The following is an 18,382-nucleotide window of genomic DNA, read 5'->3' as shown; positions in this document are numbered from 1 at the left end:
AATTAAAAAAGAATCCAGAGACGATAAGATTCCTACTTACAAGGCTCCCAAATTTTGAGGGATTTAAGTCCATTTCCATGAATTTGATGAAGGATTTCATTCTAATCTCCCCATAACAAAAGAAAGTATCATAAAACTCTATGTTTGTGTCTTTATCAATGAAAATAAACTGTAAAGTTTTTATTACAATGTATCTGCCTGAGAATGAGTGACAACAAGGATATTGTATCTTTTCCCAAACTGCTGTGATGGTGGCCATCTCTCTAAGACATGTCATGTTCTCCTGACTGCTGGCAGTGTCCTTCAGAGAATTATGTCATAGTTCTCATGAACTATGAGAGGACAACAAACAAGGAAAAATATGTGCCTATTGAAAAGACTCTTTTTCCCGGCACAATTAAAAGTCATATTTTCATCCTTGATTGTGCCCCAAAGCTCATCTCAGTGTGGAATTCCCATTAACTTCAAAAGGCAAATCTCTGACAGAATAATTTCCATAGAGAACAGAGAAAAAAGGCTGGTGGGGTTGGGCACAATAATCAGAAAAAAAAATGTGCAGAGACTATCTAAAATAAGCACATGGCTCCTTTCTATTTTTTTTTTTGGAATTCCTTTGCTTCTGGATGCCATTATGCCCCATTTTGGTCATTTCAGGGTAGAAGCTACTTGAGTCGCTTATGTGGATTCTTGATTCTTACTCCCCAAATCTGAATACCTAGTCTTATTTCACTCATTGGCTGGTTGTGTCTGGGCTCACACGGTGGGGCCAATTTAGGCCTAAATTGGGTAAACATATGAAGCCCCAGGGTCTTCCTGCCTGAGACTCCTCTATTGCTGGTCTTCCCTTCAGACCACAGCAATCCATTTGTCCAATCAACTGGCCTCCACACGAAACAAGTGTCTTAATTCCTTAGTGAATTTCCCCTATGACCCTCAAGGACAGAACTTCCAGATTTTCTCAGCAAGCTGTCTGAAGCCTTGGCACCTGTGGCTGGAACTCCCCGATCTTACCTGTACCTCTTCAGGAAACTTCCTCCACTCCATCCATCCACATAACTAGATGTTGGGACCTTGAACCCAGCTTGGACTTCTGCTATATGACCCCAGTGTTCTATTCATCCTTTCCCTAGGAATCTGTATTCAGACCAATTTTTGTGCCTGTATCTTTCCAAGCCCACTAGCAGAATAGCTATTCCCTGACATTATTCCTACTTTCAGGCTTTGCTTGTTTTTACAGATCTGTTAAGTGTCTTACTTTGCCATCCCCCAAGCCCCAATTCAGAGAGTAAATGAGGCATTTCCTCTGTACCTTGTCACCCTTTACTCCTGCGGGACCAGGATGTCCAGTTCTTCCCAACAAGCCCTGTAAAACACAAAACTAAGTGTGTTACAAAAGAGAAAGAAAAAACCCTACTCCATGGCCAAAGGCATTGGAAGTTGGTTGCTAAAACTGATACATTTTGAAGGTCATTTGATCCTAATTAAATCAGTCCTACAAGCTTATATTTCTTCAGGCTGATACAGCAGCTGTATCCTGCTGATAAGCCCTTGCAAGGGTAAAATTTGTATTTGTGGTTGCTTTTTCACCTTGGCCAACCACATTTAATGACCTTAATTGGAACCTTTTGATACATTTAAGAACTTAGCCTTGCTGCTTAAATGGCAATTTACATAACATTATGCCTTCCTAAATGAGCTATAATTTTGGTAGCGATCAACATTTTAAATACTTCAAGACACGGCAGAATTAACAATGTGAATATTAAGTTACACGATCTGCATTTTACCAATGGAAAATACAATTTGATTTTAATTCTTCTTTGAGAATGGAGTTAGCTATCATTTCCATGGTTCCTTCCACAACTCTTCTCTTCACTTTTAATTTTAATGTACAATTTAAAGCCAGGTTTGCTCTACATAACTGTGGTGAAAGCATAAATGATTAAATTTTAATTATGGCGAATGCATGCTTTAAAACACAAAGGAACACGATCACATGCCTACTTGTGAGGTAAAATACCATTTGCATAGGAACTCATAGGAATTGCTGGAGAAGATGAGTCTTGAGTGGGGCTGCTAGATTCAGCAGATAAAAATATGATATTTGGGACAAACTTATGCTAAAACCATTTATTTATATGAAATTCAAATTTAACTGCATGTCCTGTATTTTAACTGGCCACCCTAGACTTGACAGCCTCACATTAGTGACAGGTTGGGTTTAGCAGCTAAGAAAGGAAAAGAGATTGTTTTAGGAAAACAGTATAACCAAAGACACAAAGACCACAAAGTTGTGTTTGAGGGACAGTGAAAAAAGAGTGCTAATTAAAGTAGAGGGTATTTTAATGGATAAATAGGAATAAAAATAAATCAAATATGATATTCCTTAACCCATTTTTCCCCTTTAAAAATATATATTCTTAGTTTATGGTGCTTAAGAATGTAAGCGTGTAACCATCTGAATATCTTTTCCAAAGGTTAATGCCAAAAAAAGTGTAACTAAAAAACAGAATGCTACTTTACACCTAACTTCTATTGAAATAGACCGGCTTAATCACAGACTGCTTTCTGGTCTGGCAGAATTTTGATGATAAGTCTCCATGACCCTGAGGAGCCTCAATGTAATACTAAATGAAAATCTGAGAAATAGGGTGCTACTTTCCTAGGCAGCAGCGGGATAATCTACAGAGAGGCACAGAGAACAAAAGGCAATGCAGAATTTAGTTCGCCCTGCATCATCCCAGCAGAGATGAAGTGTGAGTGGAATAGCTTTAGCAAATACTCACAGGGGGGCCAGTGGGACCTGGGGTACCTGGAAGGCCTGGAATTCCTTGAAGACCCTAGAAGAAACATTTCCTACCATAAGTCTATTACATAGTTAGAAACAAGGCATTTTCGTTGATCAAATATTTTGACTATTGAAATTAAACTTCTATGTTGGCTGGAAAACATGATATGTATGCTCTACAAATGCCCATTTTCAAAGAGTTAGGATGACGAGCTAAAATGCCGTGGCACGGAATCTGCAACAAACATAATTTAATGTGTTTGGTGATTCACAGAGGGATTCTGAGCTCACAGAGCCACCCCATCAACAATAGCATCACTGAGAATCTGGCATTGCTAAAGCATGGACATACAAATTTCAAATTGGCAGAACGCCATCGAAGAAATACATGATTACACTAATGCTTCAGCTAGTGAAAAAATGGAATATGTTTTATGATATAATATTTAGTTTAGCTGAACAGTTCATTTTAAGAAGAAATTTGGCTCATCAGTGAATTTAAATTTAGAATCCTTTAATGGTTTAAGCATAAAAGTGAATGAATATCCCCTCCTCCTTCTTCTTGGATTTGTAGAATAATGCTAATTATACTGGATAGGGTTTAAGATACTGATACATTCACAAATTCAACGAAGAATTGGCAAGATTAACTGAGGGCTTGTGTAATTAATTCTGTTTGTTTTTTTTTTTTTTACCAAGTGTGTCAACAACAGAATATTAGTTAAATAAGTTACAGAAGATAATATAAAATATTCTGCAACTATTAAAATCATGTTTCAACAAACTAATGGCTAACACGGAAAAATGACAGTTACAAAATGTTACATAATGTTTAAATTACTAAAAACTATCAATGCACTTCATAAAAGATAAGAATGATAGAGGTTCAAAGTACCTAATGTGGAAACCTTGGTGTCAGATGTGTTTCAGAAATCTGAATTTTCTGATTTTTTTAAATAAAAATAACACAGTGCTCACACTAGATACTATGTCATATTTCCAGTGGTGCCTGGGGCAGCACCCTCTAATAAACATACAAATGTTTCTGTAGCGAAACATGATGTTCTGGTCAAGTGGGGTAAATAGACTGTCTCTATATGATTTCAGGTCAGATTCTGCTGTAAAAAGAATTTCCTACAAATTTGGGAAAAATATCCAGGGTTTTCAAAGGCTTCTGAGCTTTGGAATTATACACGAGGGGTGTGGATCATAATATGACTATTACCCACAGTCCAATAGTAACTCTTACACCTCTTTAGTGCTTTTGTGTGTTTCCCAAATTTTCTATAATAAACTCAGATGACTTCTATAATTAGGAATATATACTTTTAAATACTCTTTTGCTATTTCAGATAACCATATGATGTGTCAAGGTCTAGATTGAATGATTCCACTCTTTTAGGATTTAATTTTCTTTACTGAGTAATGTTTTATATTACCAAACCATTAATTGTTATAACAAAGTTCCTTTGCCTTTTACTGTGATTAAATATGCCTTTTTAGACACATTATAGATATTAGGTGGAGTGACCATGATAAAAATACTGCATATTTATTTATGAGAATTCTATAGGCCCGAGGTTCTCTCGAATCAAGGTTCTTTGCATCAATGTGATCAAGGACTAAACTTTGCCAGACCTGTCCATCTAAAGCCAAATGGGGCCATATGTTACTTCAGGTTTTTTCATGTGATATGATGTGAAGAAACACTGAAAAGAATCTCCTCGAACATGCTGAAATTCCTCATGAAATAAGAGTTTTGGGTAAAAATCTTATGTATGCTTGTGTGAAAGAATGTGGACATGTTCTTTCTTCAAGATGATATCATCCTCACTGGCAATGCTGTGCGTGTGTGTGTATGTGTGTGTGTGTGCACACGGCGCAGACATGTGTGCATGGAACATACTGGCATGTTGCATTATCTCTTTTTACTCCCCCACCCTTAACTTATTTTTAGGTTTATAAATTGAAAGGAAACAAATTTCCTTTGGAAATGGTACCTCTAAATGTCTGGAGATTATAAATGCCATACCGCAAATTGCTTTATCTCAAAATACCCACATTTCCATAAAATTCTCTCTATATGTACATGTATAAGATATGGGTGTACATACGTATTCTTTTTTTTTTTTTTTTTTGCTACTTTTAGTCTCATTCCTAAATCAGTCTAGAGATGCTGAGTGAGTCTTTAGGTAGTTTAATTTATAAGCTTGGGACTCATTAACCTTTGATGACCACATTAAACTTTAAAATAAACCTTAGTCCATAAATAAAAAAAAATCATTCTCAGCAGTCTTTCTCTGAACAAGCTGAAATTTTGTAGTAAGGGTAAAAGTTACTATGGATGCATAAAGGGCAATAAGATAATTTTAGAAGACAAGATGGTCATTAAAGAAGACAAATACATATTAAAGAGTAGGACAGTCAATTTAGCATATAGTGCCAAACTAAAATACATAATAGAATTTATTGCATAGATATTTAAGTATCATTAGAGCTAAGTTCTTTCTCTGAACTGATATTTTGATTTTGCAAGTCCTAGCTCAGTTGCTACCAAGAATATTTTTCCATTGCTGTAATTTACAGTTGACAATATTTTTCATGGCCTGTTTATCAATTATTATCCTGAAATATTATAGGAAAATCTGCATTCCAAGCAAGAATTCACTGTATGAGAGTTGAGTGTGTTCTATTTAGTGTCTTATAAGTTGCTACTTTGATTTGTGAAACACCTGCAAAAAATGTAAAGGATAATGTCATTTTCTTGGAGCAATGAACAAACAGGCGGCTCCTCTAAGTTCCCAAACAGATTAAAATGAATACATAATAATTAGAAGTCCTCAAAGAGATGAGGTGTCCCCCTGCATCTTTTGTATGACTACATATTATATACAGATTAAAACAGCACAGTTTACTGGCCAGTTGGAAATACACACGTCCTTGGTCAAAGTTTCATTCACCTAAACAAGTCAATAAATTATAATTTCAGGTAGTATCTGAGTCCAGGTAGATACTATTCATTGAATCTATCCAAGTAGATGATATTCACCACTCCCTGTTGGAGAGGAAAAGCCTGCATCACCCGATCCCCTCCAAAAGGCCCAAGTGAGTTAGTATGCTATTTCAGGCTTATTCCTATTATTCATGTGATGTGAAGGAACAACTGAAAAGAATCTCCTTCTGAAATTGCTACATATACTAATTAATATAATGATAATAATTCCCCATATAATAAGGGACTTGGGCAAAATTTTATATATGCTCCATTAAAGAATCCAAAAGGTATACAGTAGTTTCCCTTTCCGTGGTTTCAGTTACCTGTGGTCAGTTCCTGTTTGGAAGCACATGAACCTCCTTCTGACTTACCTCCAGAAGGTCAGGAGCAGCCTAACACCATGTCAAAGTGCCTACGTCATTCACCTTACTTCACCACATCGTATAGGCATTTTATCATTTCACATCATCACAAGAAGGATGAGTACAGTACAAAAAGACATTTACAGAGGGAGGGAAAGACCACATTCACAAAACTTTAATTATAGGATGTTGCTATATTATTCTGATTTACTATTAGTTATTATTGTTAATCTCTCACTGTGCCTAATTTATAAGTTAAACTTTATCATATGTATGTATGTATAGGAAAAAAACCAGCATGTATAGGTTTTGATACTCTCTGCAGTTTTGGGTATCCATGGGGGGAGGGTCTTAAAATATATTCCCCAAAGGTAACAGGGGTCTACTACACTTAAGAAAGAACATACTAAAATAGTGGAGTTATCACAATGATGCATTTCAGTTTACCAAGAGAGCAAGGTATCCGGTAGAATCAGTCAAAATTAACTTCTAATAAATTTAACTTAGAGTCACTTATAAAAATCCTGAATTCCAATTATTTCTCGATCTTTTTGTTATTACCTTCTCAATTGCCTCTAAAGCCTACTCCTTGAATCTAGGCAGTTAAAAGCTGTTAGACTATTAAAATCAGATATAGGGCTGGCACATTCGTGAAACTTCCTGTGGAGCATGAAGAAGCAAAAGCTCAATAATTCTTATTTTGAAAATAAAATGCCTTTACTGCTTTATTTATGGATGAAAATAAATGTATTTCTTTTTTCTTCAATTTTTAATTTGGAAGAAAGCAAACTAATTCTCACAGTTTTCTAGAATATAATCAATATTAAAAACAATAACACATGGTGATAATTTGTAACGTGAAACATAACTCTGACTCAAAAAATAGATCTACTTTATACTGTTATGATTTTCAGTACTAACATCAAGGTTAATATATGCCAGATGGCTTACTTACTTTCATTAAGAATTATTAGCATCAAAACTGTTTAAACTAACAACAATTCATCATCCTAATTGGTTTTTCTAAGAGCTAAGGTAAATTATGCAGGAAAAGAATGATATCCTGAGCATCACCATGGCTTAGTGTCAGAAAATTATACCATCATCTCAAAAGTACATTCGACTTTGAATCTTAGTCTGGGGGTGGGCAGCTGATCTAAACTAGTTGAATCAGATCCTTTTGATAGTTTTTTTTTTTCTCCCAAGTCTGAGCAGAGACACAGACAGACCAAGGTCACCGAAGCTGAGTCATGTTACAGCAGTACCCCAGGGAAGTTCTGCTGAGTTTTGGAGTTGTCTCTTGTTCCTAGGCTGGTTGTTCAACTATTCCTTTGATTCCACTCTCTACCTTGGGATTCTATTCAGTGAATCCTTATTTTTATCTCGAGAGAGCTGGAATTGCTATCTACTACATGAAAACAAAAACATAGCAACTGATGGGTCAACTCTGTGCTTAAATTTCCGTCTCTCAAAAATTGAACCACTGATAAGAAACATCAATGTATTATTATTTAAATTGTGTTGACATTTGAAAAAATCGAAATCTTTGTTTTTATTTGATTTAGCATTAATCATGAGCTATAGACAAGTTGATGTCGTCCCTCTGAGTCCTCTAAGGAGCGTCAATAGCAGGATATATTATCAGAGAAGAGTCTTACCTCGTCGCCTTTCTCTCCAGGTATCCCAGGGTAGCCCCGCTCTCCTTTGCTTCCCTAAAAAGACAAGAAATTCAGCTAGTGTACTGAATCATTTTGTCATCTTTTAGAACAAGGAAAATATCTCTTTTTAGTATACTTGGGGCATGTAATTTGGACAGAGTCAGGGCACAAAAAATGACATTTGCAAATGGCTTTTATACCACTCTTCTAAAATATTATAAAAGTGTAATATAAAAATATAAAAGTAGAAAAAGTAGTGTGTTTTAAAATTGGTTTTGTTTTTTCACACTGAATTGGAGGAAGCACAGAGAGTAGAGGACAAACTGCCTTACCTTTGGTCCCTCTCTGCCTGGGATTCCTGGAGGACCCCGTGAACCTGTATCACCCTAGAGGATGGAGCAGCACAGAGGTGAGAGAAGGCACTCTCTGTCAGCTACAGGGCCATCAACATCCAGCCTGCCTCCTCACCTTCTGGGCTATAGAATCATACTTTCCAGGCTCACCAGCGCCAGTTTCTTCTCCTTTGTTGCTTTTCAGCCCTGGGACACTGGCTTGGCAGTTGCCACAGAAGTTCTAATGAGCAAAGACATAAGGTTACTGAGAGATTCATCAAAGCAATCTATAAAAGTGAGGTCTGGTCAGATTTGAACCTTTGTCAGAGACCAATGATACAGCAATTGATATATTACCACTTTCAGAGACTTAGTTCATCCAATTTGAAAAGACTACTTCTTGTAAGGTAAAACCTACGTATGAAGCTAGTCAATTGTATCTGTTTATGATATTGGTGACCTTCTTTTTTTTTTTTTTAAAGCATGTTGGGGCACCTGGGTGGCTCAGTCTGTTGAGCGTCTGGCTCCTGATTTCGGCCCAGGTGACGATCTTGGGGTCCTGGGATGGAGCCCCATGTGGACTCCCTGCTCAGTGGGGAGTCTGCTTCTCCCTCTCCCTCCCCACAGCTGCCTGCTCATGCGTGGGCTCTCTTTCTCTCTCTCTCTCTAAAACAAATAAGTAAATCTTCTTTTAAAAAAAGCATGTTTACAATGATATGTAAATGGGAAATTCCAAATACATAAGGAAAAGACACATAAGTCAAGAACACGGACTGTTTCAATTGTTTAGCAGCATGTTTAAAAAGGGAGGGAATAATAAAGTTCAGAATAACCAACAGGATTAGAGCCCTCATAGAACCAATAGTATAAATCATTAAAAAGGAAAGAAAGAGAGGAAGGAAGGAAGGAAGGAAGGAAGGAAGGAAGGAAGGAAGGAAGGAAGGAAGGGTTGTGAAGAAAGGATTTCTCCTTTTGAGAACAAAATTAGTTGGAGGACACTACACATAGTTTACCAACATTGTCAGTGGAAGCACTCACAAGAGACATAATGACCGGAGTGACTTGGACTTGACTCTATGTCAAATCCAAGCGCAGACAGGAAATCTAAGTGGAATTACCTTGCCATTGCCTTCTCTGTAACCTTTAGCTGATCTGGAAAGGCTTGAATTTAAGTGTCTGAGCTCACAAGATAAACTTCTTATCACATAGCCAAAGAAAAAGTGCTTGTGAAAAGTCTTATTTTTTAAATTGTTAGAATAAGAATACGATCAGGAAAGGCACAGAATAGGGCCCTCTGGGTGGAGGAGATATTTTAATTTTAACAGTTGACAGAAGGTAGGACAATATCAGCCTCTCTTCTTCCATTCTTTTCACCAAAGGGAAGAATCTTGAAATGTAGAAAAGGGAACTGAAGCTTACCATTAATGAGAAGTTGGCAAGAAAGCTCATGGTTATTCAAGTTCAACATTTTTGCTCAGTGAATATCAGAATAAGTCTGATTTCCAAGAATACGCTCCTTGGAAGACTAATTCCGTGCACTATTGAAAAGGTTCCGAGGCAATTTCTCTAAAAAATGCTGGATTAAAGAGCTCTCTCTTCATGGTGGTCCATTCTTAGAGCTGGTATATATAAAAGGGAGCCAGAGTGTGCAACATTTCCCAGAACTAATTTTGCCATCAAGATCTTTTCCCAGAGCTAATGTGTTGGTAGAGGAAGTAAAAAATACATATGTAATTGTAGATTCACTACTTATAATATCTGAAAAACTATGAAGACAGAGAGATGCCAGAGAACTTATGAGAACCAAGAAGTTTTCTATATTTCAAAAGGCATGAAGAAGATGAATTATTATCTGTAGACAAATAAATGTGGCATAGCCGTGTGCAGCAAGACCTGGCATACTGACACTCAGCAATATTTTAGAATGGGTTATTCAATTGATTGTTTTAATAAAACATAAAAGAACAGTAATCATTATGAGTCCATAAAATTTTCTCAGAGTCCCTTCAAACGGACCCCATTTTCTTTAGGTTAGGGTTGCCACAATGGTAAATCAAGGGAAATGATTTCATCGAGGGTCTTGAAAAAAGTCTTAGATTTTCTTAAAGAGAGAATAAAGATGCATCAATTATTAGCCAATGTACAATCTCACGCAAAGAGGGACTGATACACAGATTAACCTACCTGAAGTCTTTGAAGGGACGTCTTTACTACATTGTAATCAAAGATATTTTTGAAAACAGAAAGCAGATGACCAAGTTTGCTAAAGCCTCTAGACAGAGAGGGAGACTTAATGCATTGGGTAATAGGATCAGGATTTAAAATTACATTAGGCTGGACTAACAGATCCAATCTCCAACCTAAGTTCCTGTATTTGGACTCCACTTTGGGGAACTGCACATTTCCCCCTTCTATGGAATGCAGTCTGATGGGACTCTCAGTTGAGGTGTCCTGCCTCTCACCAATCAGCTCTCCTGGGACTCGGAACCTCAGTGAGGTGATGTCAGGGCTGGAACAGAGGCAGAGCACGCTCATTGAAGGGCTGCTTCCCTGGTGAAACCATCACTTATGTCCACGTCTGAGGCCTATGGAGTCCTGGTTCTCATCAGAGCCTATTCAGTCTTCTTGTCTATTCTGCGAGCCACCCTGTATTCTAGCGGGATATTCATTTCTGCAGAAGTGTACAAGTTTTGTTCCTAACTATTCTGGAATGGTGAAGTCTAACTCTTAGGGTCTTGCCATATCCAGCATTACCGCCCTTGTGAAGAACCTAAGACAACGTGTGAGGACCTGTGTTCCTGTTAATGTTGCGCTTACTAGCTAGCTGTGTGACTCTGAGAAAGTGACTTGGCTGCTCAGAACTTCAGTTCCTAATGTATAAAATGGGGATAGGATTTCTTTGAAGATTATGTGAGATGGTGTAAGTAAAGCAGTGTATTGCCTGCCATGTAACTGTAACTCAACGAATATAAGATATTCCTAAAATCCCCATAAATATTCTCTTTTGACTTATAAGAAAATGTTGACTTTTGAAGGTCTTAAAAACCTCCTGTAATTTATTTTTATACTGATATTCATATTTACATTTATATTTATATATATATATATTCTCAAATTTTTAATCATCTAGCAAATACTTATACCAGAATCCTTGAATCTTTGAATTTAAATCAACAAATATTCCTGCCTGCCTACTATTATGGGCTAAATGCTAGGAATATAAAAATATATCACATATAGACACAAAGAGCCTAAGTGTGTGTGTGTGTGTGTGTGTGTGTGTGTGTGTGTGTGCGTATACTCATACACAGTGTTCATTCATATATAGATAGGACACTGAAGGTTTGAGTATAATGTGAAGGGACAGATTTTCCTCTGGGTTCACGCGATCTTAGCGTGCCATGAAAAAATATTATGAATACATAACCTTACAGGTATCCCATTATCATTCTCCCCCATCTGTGTTACAAATACAACACCGGGTAATATTAGAGACAGAAATGGTAGCAAGATTTATTCCTTATCAGATGAATAATAGGTAGAGATAGCTTTTAGTTAACAGAGTAACAGGTGTTAGGGCAATTGTTGGCTTTGGAATTTTATAACTCTCTTTGGAAGATCCCATGCCCTCAAAGTTCAGCCCTGCAAGCTAGCTGCTAATTGAGCAGCACCCGTTTGCATCCTGGGCCTGGTGAGGGAAGGTCCAAGTGAGAAGGATTAGTTTCACAGTACTGAGTCAGGGCGACTAAACACCCTGAAGTGAAAGCTGTCCCTCCAGAGAAGAGAATGGTCTACTCGAGGGTGTTGATGACACTGCTCCTTCTGTGTAGCTCATCTCAGAACTACCACCTCCACCCACCACGCCTTACACCCAAACTGACAGGGGGGTAAAGAAGAGAGTGGAGGGATTAGTACCAGAGGCAGAAGATCCACAAAAATATGTGTTCCTTTTTCTATCTTAAAGATGTTCTGCCTTTTAAAAAATTGAATTTTAGCTCAGGCTAAGCAATTAACTCAATTTGTGAAAAAGATTTCCTTTGTAATTTTTCCTAAAAATGAACACATAATTTCTTACATAGCAACAGAGTACCTTGAGCAAGACGCCGATGTCTCCCAAGAGAGGAAGTGCAATCTGCATTTAAGGAGAAAAAAACCCAAATACATGCATTTATACACATATGTGCACATAATACAATACAAACATACACTATAATGTAGATGTTTTTCCTCCAAGTGTCACAGTAGTTGAGATTCATCATGGGGCTTCTAAGAGCCTCACTGTCAGGATGGCTGGCTTTACGTTTCGGATCACAAAATAGGCATATGACACTGACAGGACTCATAACTTTATTTGAGAAGTATTCACTATTCCTCTAGGATGAACAGGTAAACACACCCATATTGTTGTTTGGATTCTGCATCTCTATTTTATATTTTCATGACATGACAACTTTTATGCCAACCCTCATATATTCTTGGCTTTAAATAATACATAAAGCTAAATCATTTATTAAAAGGAAGTCACCACTCTGCCAAGCAAATTATCAGGCTGTTGAGAAACACGAAAAGTCTAGAACAAGTTTGCCTTAAAGTTCTTTGTCACTGAAGTTCAAAAGAGCCAACAGGTGGCTTCTGTGATTTGCAAGAGAGACACTGAGGGAACTCAGGCAGTGTTAAAATGTCCTTTCGGAGAGATGCTGGAAACCCAAGCAACACTTTATAAGAATCCTAGATGATGCACGCACATGATTCACTCAGCAGTGGAGTTAAAGTCAGGCCAAAAAATGCCTCTGCACGTAGCTTATAAAGGCACATAAGGCCCAACCAGTGTGGGAGGGAGAAGGATTTGTGAGACTTAGAACCGAGAGACCAGATTTGGATTTTATCGTACAAAACTCTTAATACAATGTCATGTACCATATGGCCTCTCAAATTATAACTGCTGATTCTGGGGCTATTTAAAGGGATTTCACTGTCGCTCAAAGCCAGGTTCATCCTGAAATAAAAGTTTGGAACAGACATTTAGTGCCTAAACCTATTTTTTAAGAGCCTACTCAAGCCGGTTTTTATAATTTAATCATCTCAGCGTTTTAAAGCCACAGAATCAATGGATATGTACCATATTGTAGGTAACTTACCTGCAAACTTTTATTTAGAAAAATGAAATTCATTTAGTCAGTAGTGTTAGAAAGAACAGAAATTGTGGCTATATATTTTAACTCAATTTTCCATGGGATTGAGACATTATGTGCCAAGGCTCAGCCTGGGGCAAAATCGTATAGCTGAATTATACCCTTAGGAAATAAGTATTCGGCACACACAAAAATGCTGATGCAGCTTGAATTTTTTCCCCTTTACAAAATAATGGGGATAAACAAAATCACCAAGCAGTCACTGAGCATTCTAATTAGTTCGGACAGTAAAAGTTGCTTGGTAGGCTGTTTGGCTTCTGGGTGCATTAAAGATACATAAACCAGGCATAGTCTGTTGACTTACCGGGTCACCTGGGGGGCCTGGCAGACCCGGCTTTCCATCCCTCCCTGGAGCTCCCTGAAAACAGAATCATTGTGTTCAAATCTTTGCACAGTGGCACAGGTGTAGATTAAAATGGGGTGGTGGGGGGAAGAGGAGGTAAAGATGGTCCTTACATCATTCCCTGGGGTCCCTGGAGTTCCTGGCAATCCAGGGAGACCTCGAGGACCCTGGAAAAGTGGGGCAAATAGTTATTTATGAGGATAGTTTTTCAGTAATTTCTCCCAAGTAAGCAAGCTGGATTTGCTGTGCCAAATAACTTGGTGAAGTAGCTTACCTGAATACCCGGCTCTCCAGCTGGTCCTTGGGAGCCCTGAGTAGAATGAGATCCAATTATCAGAATTCTTCCAGGAAGGTCCATAAATTATCCAAGTGGGAGAAAGAGCTATGTATTGTTATTTACTTAGTGGAACAACAGGGCTTGCCACCTTGCACCCCCTGAAAACTCTGTGAAGTCGGCCAAGACTTTTGGATGGCAGGTAAACACTTAAGCAGATGCCTGTTGCTGGAAACATCAGAAAGATTTTGCTCAGGTGCCTAGGCTCTCTCTCTTGTTACCATCATCTGTCTCTGTACCTTCACGACCACACTGTGCACCCAAATTCTATTTGTTCAGAAACTGGCTGCTGATAGGGTAACTGGCTCGGGACTTCTTTCCTTTCTGCTTTCTACTTCAAGTCATTTCTCCATTTGAAGAAATTGCCAGAACCAGTGTTCAGGGACAGGAGTAGGCAGTAAAACATCAATCGCCATTCTTTCCTACTTTAGCGAATTGGAATTTAGGGGAAGCATCATGAGGGTGGGAAATGATCAGGGAAACCAATGGCAAGAGCCCCCTCCCTGCTACATAAGCACAGACCATGGAAGGAGGGGCCGACCACCTAGGTGAGTAAAGGGCTGGGTTCTCAGCAGCTGATTCAGGAACGGCTCACCCACATGTCCTTTCTTATTTTTTGAAATAAATATTCATATCGCTGTTACTATCAAAGCTACTTTTTGCACCCTTTCTATTTCTACCGTGTCCCTAGTTATTGGTAATTTTTTTTTATTTTTTGCTTCAGCCTCCTTCACTCTAATAATTTCCCGATCTGTTTTGTTACTGTGTTTAATCTCCCATCCCCAGGGGTCTTTTATATTCTCGCCCCAGAGAATCAATCACAACAATGTAACCATTCACTATGCCTTATTTTAGCTCTCATGATAACTTCATTACAAGGTCAATTTCCCAAATTAATGCCATTAGAATTAGTGTTTATTTCCACTTTTCTTGTTCCTGAATCTTTTATGTTTTTTTCATCGTAAATAAAAAGTTCTCTTATTACTAAGTAGTCAACAAGTACGCATACAGAGGCCATTATATCAGGCACTGTCCTTGTAGTTAAAACGCATGAAAAAACTGCCCATTCTGTCTTCCCTATTATAAACGACTTCTATTCTCTCTTCCTAAAGATATTACTTAGGAGATTTTTGACATCGTCTCGTTTATACGTACTCCTTTCACTTTAAATATAAACTCTTTATTTTATTCTCATTAAAACAGTAATATATAAAACCTAATCTTAGTCACTTGTATCATCTTACAAACATTCATTTGTAATGTTGTAAAACGTTGTAAAGTGTTGTAAAATATTGTAAAAACATATGAATGTTTGCTATATTATAGCATATTATAGCAAAAATAATATGCTATATATATTTTTAATATATAGAATGGAGGAATAAAGGGTTAAACAACTGCTTCTAACCCCAAATCAGTGTATGCGAGACCAGTATCTGTAAACCACACCGTCCCTCTGCTCAGGGATGTAACCTCAATGCTCATCAATTCTCTCCCTCTGACTAGTGTTTATTTATATTTCCTCCTCTGACCATTTCATTCCTTTCTCCTGATTCAAGTTTGTCACTGGATTTTATCTGATTATTGGAATTGAAAAGGTTTTGAAAGCTTGACCGAATTTCACTTACTGTGCGACCAGGTACTCCCACCCCTGGTGGGCCTCTGTCACCTGGGGAACCGTGGACTCCTGGCAGTCCTCTCTCGCCCTGTGCAACCAGAGGCTTCCGTTAGTGCCAGGCTCAGGGGACACAAATTTTCAGGCTATATTTTCTTATTAATTCTTTAGAAATTATCTGTGATATTTTCATACCTTTGGCCCACGAGGACCGGGTGCTCCAGGATTTCCATCTAATCCCTAAAAGAAAATACAGGAGGTAAATACATTGTTTTTTTCTAAAAAGTTTACAAGCATCTTAGAAGTTATAACTCAAAAATAATTCATTGTGCTTCATCCGTCTTGAATAAACCCTTTTCTATAAAAGAATAAGAAACAAAGATTACATATTTCGCTAGATTATGGATTTCATATAGTTACTAAAATATAAGATATAAGAATATATAGATATAAGATATAAAATATAAGATACTTTCATTTTTAGGGGAGGTGGGGGGATGGGCTAAATAGGAGAAGGGGATTAAGAGTACACTTACTTTGATGAGCACTGAGTGATATATAGAATTGTTGAATCACTATATTGTGCACTTGAAACTAATATAACACTGTATGTGCTGGAATTAAAAAAAACCTTAATAATAAAAAAAAGATGTTTTTATCTTTAAAATGAGGCATCTGTGACTGAGAACTATTTATTATCAACAATTAATATAAAAAGTCAAAGATGATGAGAAAAAAAAGTATGTGAAATAGGCATATTGGTTATTTAGATTTTCCAGCTATCCAGTTTTTCTATGTGCTGGAAATTGCCTGGGCTACAAGGACATTTTCTGCAAATGACCGTGAATGGCCATCCCTGCAGAGCCTCTGGAAAGAAAATTTCAGGCAGTTCTTCTGTTTTAACACAGCGTCCTAGGAAGGTTTATGATTTAAACTAATGTATCTTACTAGCTCCTTGGATCCCTAAAGAATTCATGCAGAAGATTCAGGGGGGCCTATGAATCTTTCAAAACTGTATGTAAAATGGGTATGTGCATTTTCTTTTTCAGAAGGGAGCCCTTCACTTGAATCAAAATTCTAAAGAGGTTAGAGCTCTGACCTAAAGAATAAGATGAATATTTCTTTTTCTGCAGACCTCAACTTATGCCTATACTTGTGATCTGAAACTGGGAACACACAAGTGGTAATTAATGAACTTTCAAGGGAGATATTACTAAAAGGGCTGGTACTTACTGGTTCCCCTGGCAGGCTTTTCCCTGGAGGACCGGCCTCACCTTTTGGACCTGGAAGCCCAGGAGGGCCTATAATCCCACCTGGATCTCCCTGAGGAAAACAAGGTAAGATTCTTACTTCATTGCTCAGGTTTGTTGTGGTGGGAGGTGTGGACACAGTAGTTTCCATTGCTTTGAGTTGTCATCACAACCAAACTTCATTTTCTCATTCATTCACTCGTTCAACAATATGTACTGAGGGCCTCATTCATGCCAGGCATTGTTCTAGTTATCTTAAATGCATTTACATTTTGTGGTGAGTTATGTGACAATAAGTTTAGCAGTATCATGAAATATGCATGTATATAAATATATGCATAAAAGGGCATCTATTCAGAAGTTCTTTAAATGATCTTTATGTTTTCTTTAAGTTACTTCCAAGTAAAGGTTAAACATTAATATATTATTTTCATGTAGACAACAAGACACAGGTTCTGAAAGATGGAGACTTCTTAGATCTACTCCAGAGTCGGCCACTGAGCTTGAAACAGACTTTCTGAGTCCTGAGGTCTTCACCTCTAAGTCAGTTCATTTTGTCACATTGTGTTTCTGTGTCAGAATGAGGGCTGTCACAATGCACAACTCCAGGGGGCACCATTCATGTCATCATTTCTATGTCTGTCTCTCCCCTGTATAGTCCTGGCAGCCTTGTCTTATCCCTTCACTTTCCCAAAACCCTTATGACCCTCTGTCTCTTCCTCCTACCGAGCTGCCTAATTTACAAAATGGGTAAAATGGAAGCTATACCTTTTCTCCTTTAATGCCTTGCTTTCCCGGGATACCATGTTCTCCTGGCAATCCCTAGAAAATTCAGAATTAATGGGAAAGAACAATTAGAATATCTATTATAAGAACATTCCTATCTGTGAGTCTTTGTCAGGAGAACAGAACTGTAACACTCAAACTATAAGAGGATATGTTGATTTTGGCCTGTTAAAGAGGAAAACATATTAGTGAAAATATGTGGCTTGTTGTTTCAAGTGAAGTGACTTGGATGTCACGGAAAAGAAACCAAATAAGGGAGAACTGAACCAAATGCCCTATCCATATTATTGCCAAGAAAGGGTGGAAGGATGGTGGTTGGTAGCATCACATCATGATTTAGAAGGACGACGGGCTAAATAGGAAAATACACTTTTACTATGTTTGGCAACAGTGGCTCTTTCCCTTTTGATTTTATTCTCGTTCTCAGCTCCAGCCACTATCACCTAATCTCACTTCTTGGGCAACTTCTGGCTCCACCCGTGCCACCAGCATTTTCTCTCTTTTCCTAAGATCCCTCCACTAGGTACTCCTCTACTGGCTCATTAAATGGCTTGGGGGAGCAACAAAAAACTTTGCTCACAAGCGGAGTGCTCAAAGTACCAGCCAGAACAAATGCACTGAGAAAGAGACCTCTGGAGGTTCAGTCAGGAAGCTTGGAGTATACAGCAGCAGGTCACGGGGCTGTTCTCAAGATGATGAGAAAACGAGGGAGTCTAAGAGTTGCATA

General features: G+C 37.9%; 1 protein-coding gene across 1 annotated transcript in view; it reads right to left on the bottom strand.

Moving 5' to 3' along the window:
* Positions 1-18,382, bottom strand: part of COL19A1 (collagen type XIX alpha 1 chain) — a 300,849-nt gene that overhangs the window by 40,599 nt on the left and 241,868 nt on the right. Inside the window, exons 24-36 of the mRNA XM_057303991.1 lie at positions 17,638-17,691; positions 16,853-16,942; positions 15,815-15,859; positions 15,633-15,710; positions 13,945-13,980; positions 13,784-13,837; positions 13,632-13,685; positions 12,226-12,267; positions 8,272-8,376; positions 8,136-8,189; positions 7,804-7,857; positions 2,787-2,840; positions 1,310-1,363 (exon numbers count right to left, since the gene is read on the bottom strand). Coding sequence (XP_057159974.1) covers positions 1,310-1,363; positions 2,787-2,840; positions 7,804-7,857; positions 8,136-8,189; positions 8,272-8,376; positions 12,226-12,267; positions 13,632-13,685; positions 13,784-13,837; positions 13,945-13,980; positions 15,633-15,710; positions 15,815-15,859; positions 16,853-16,942; positions 17,638-17,691 — 774 coding nt within the window. The remainder of the gene's footprint in view (positions 1-1,309; positions 1,364-2,786; positions 2,841-7,803; positions 7,858-8,135; positions 8,190-8,271; positions 8,377-12,225; positions 12,268-13,631; positions 13,686-13,783; positions 13,838-13,944; positions 13,981-15,632; positions 15,711-15,814; positions 15,860-16,852; positions 16,943-17,637; positions 17,692-18,382) is intronic.

Source organism: Ursus arctos, unplaced genomic scaffold (assembly GCF_023065955.2).
Source record: "Ursus arctos isolate Adak ecotype North America unplaced genomic scaffold, UrsArc2.0 scaffold_29, whole genome shotgun sequence".
NCBI classification, from domain to species: domain Eukaryota; kingdom Metazoa; phylum Chordata; class Mammalia; order Carnivora; family Ursidae; genus Ursus; species Ursus arctos.
This window is presented reverse-complemented; position numbering and strand designations above follow the sequence as displayed.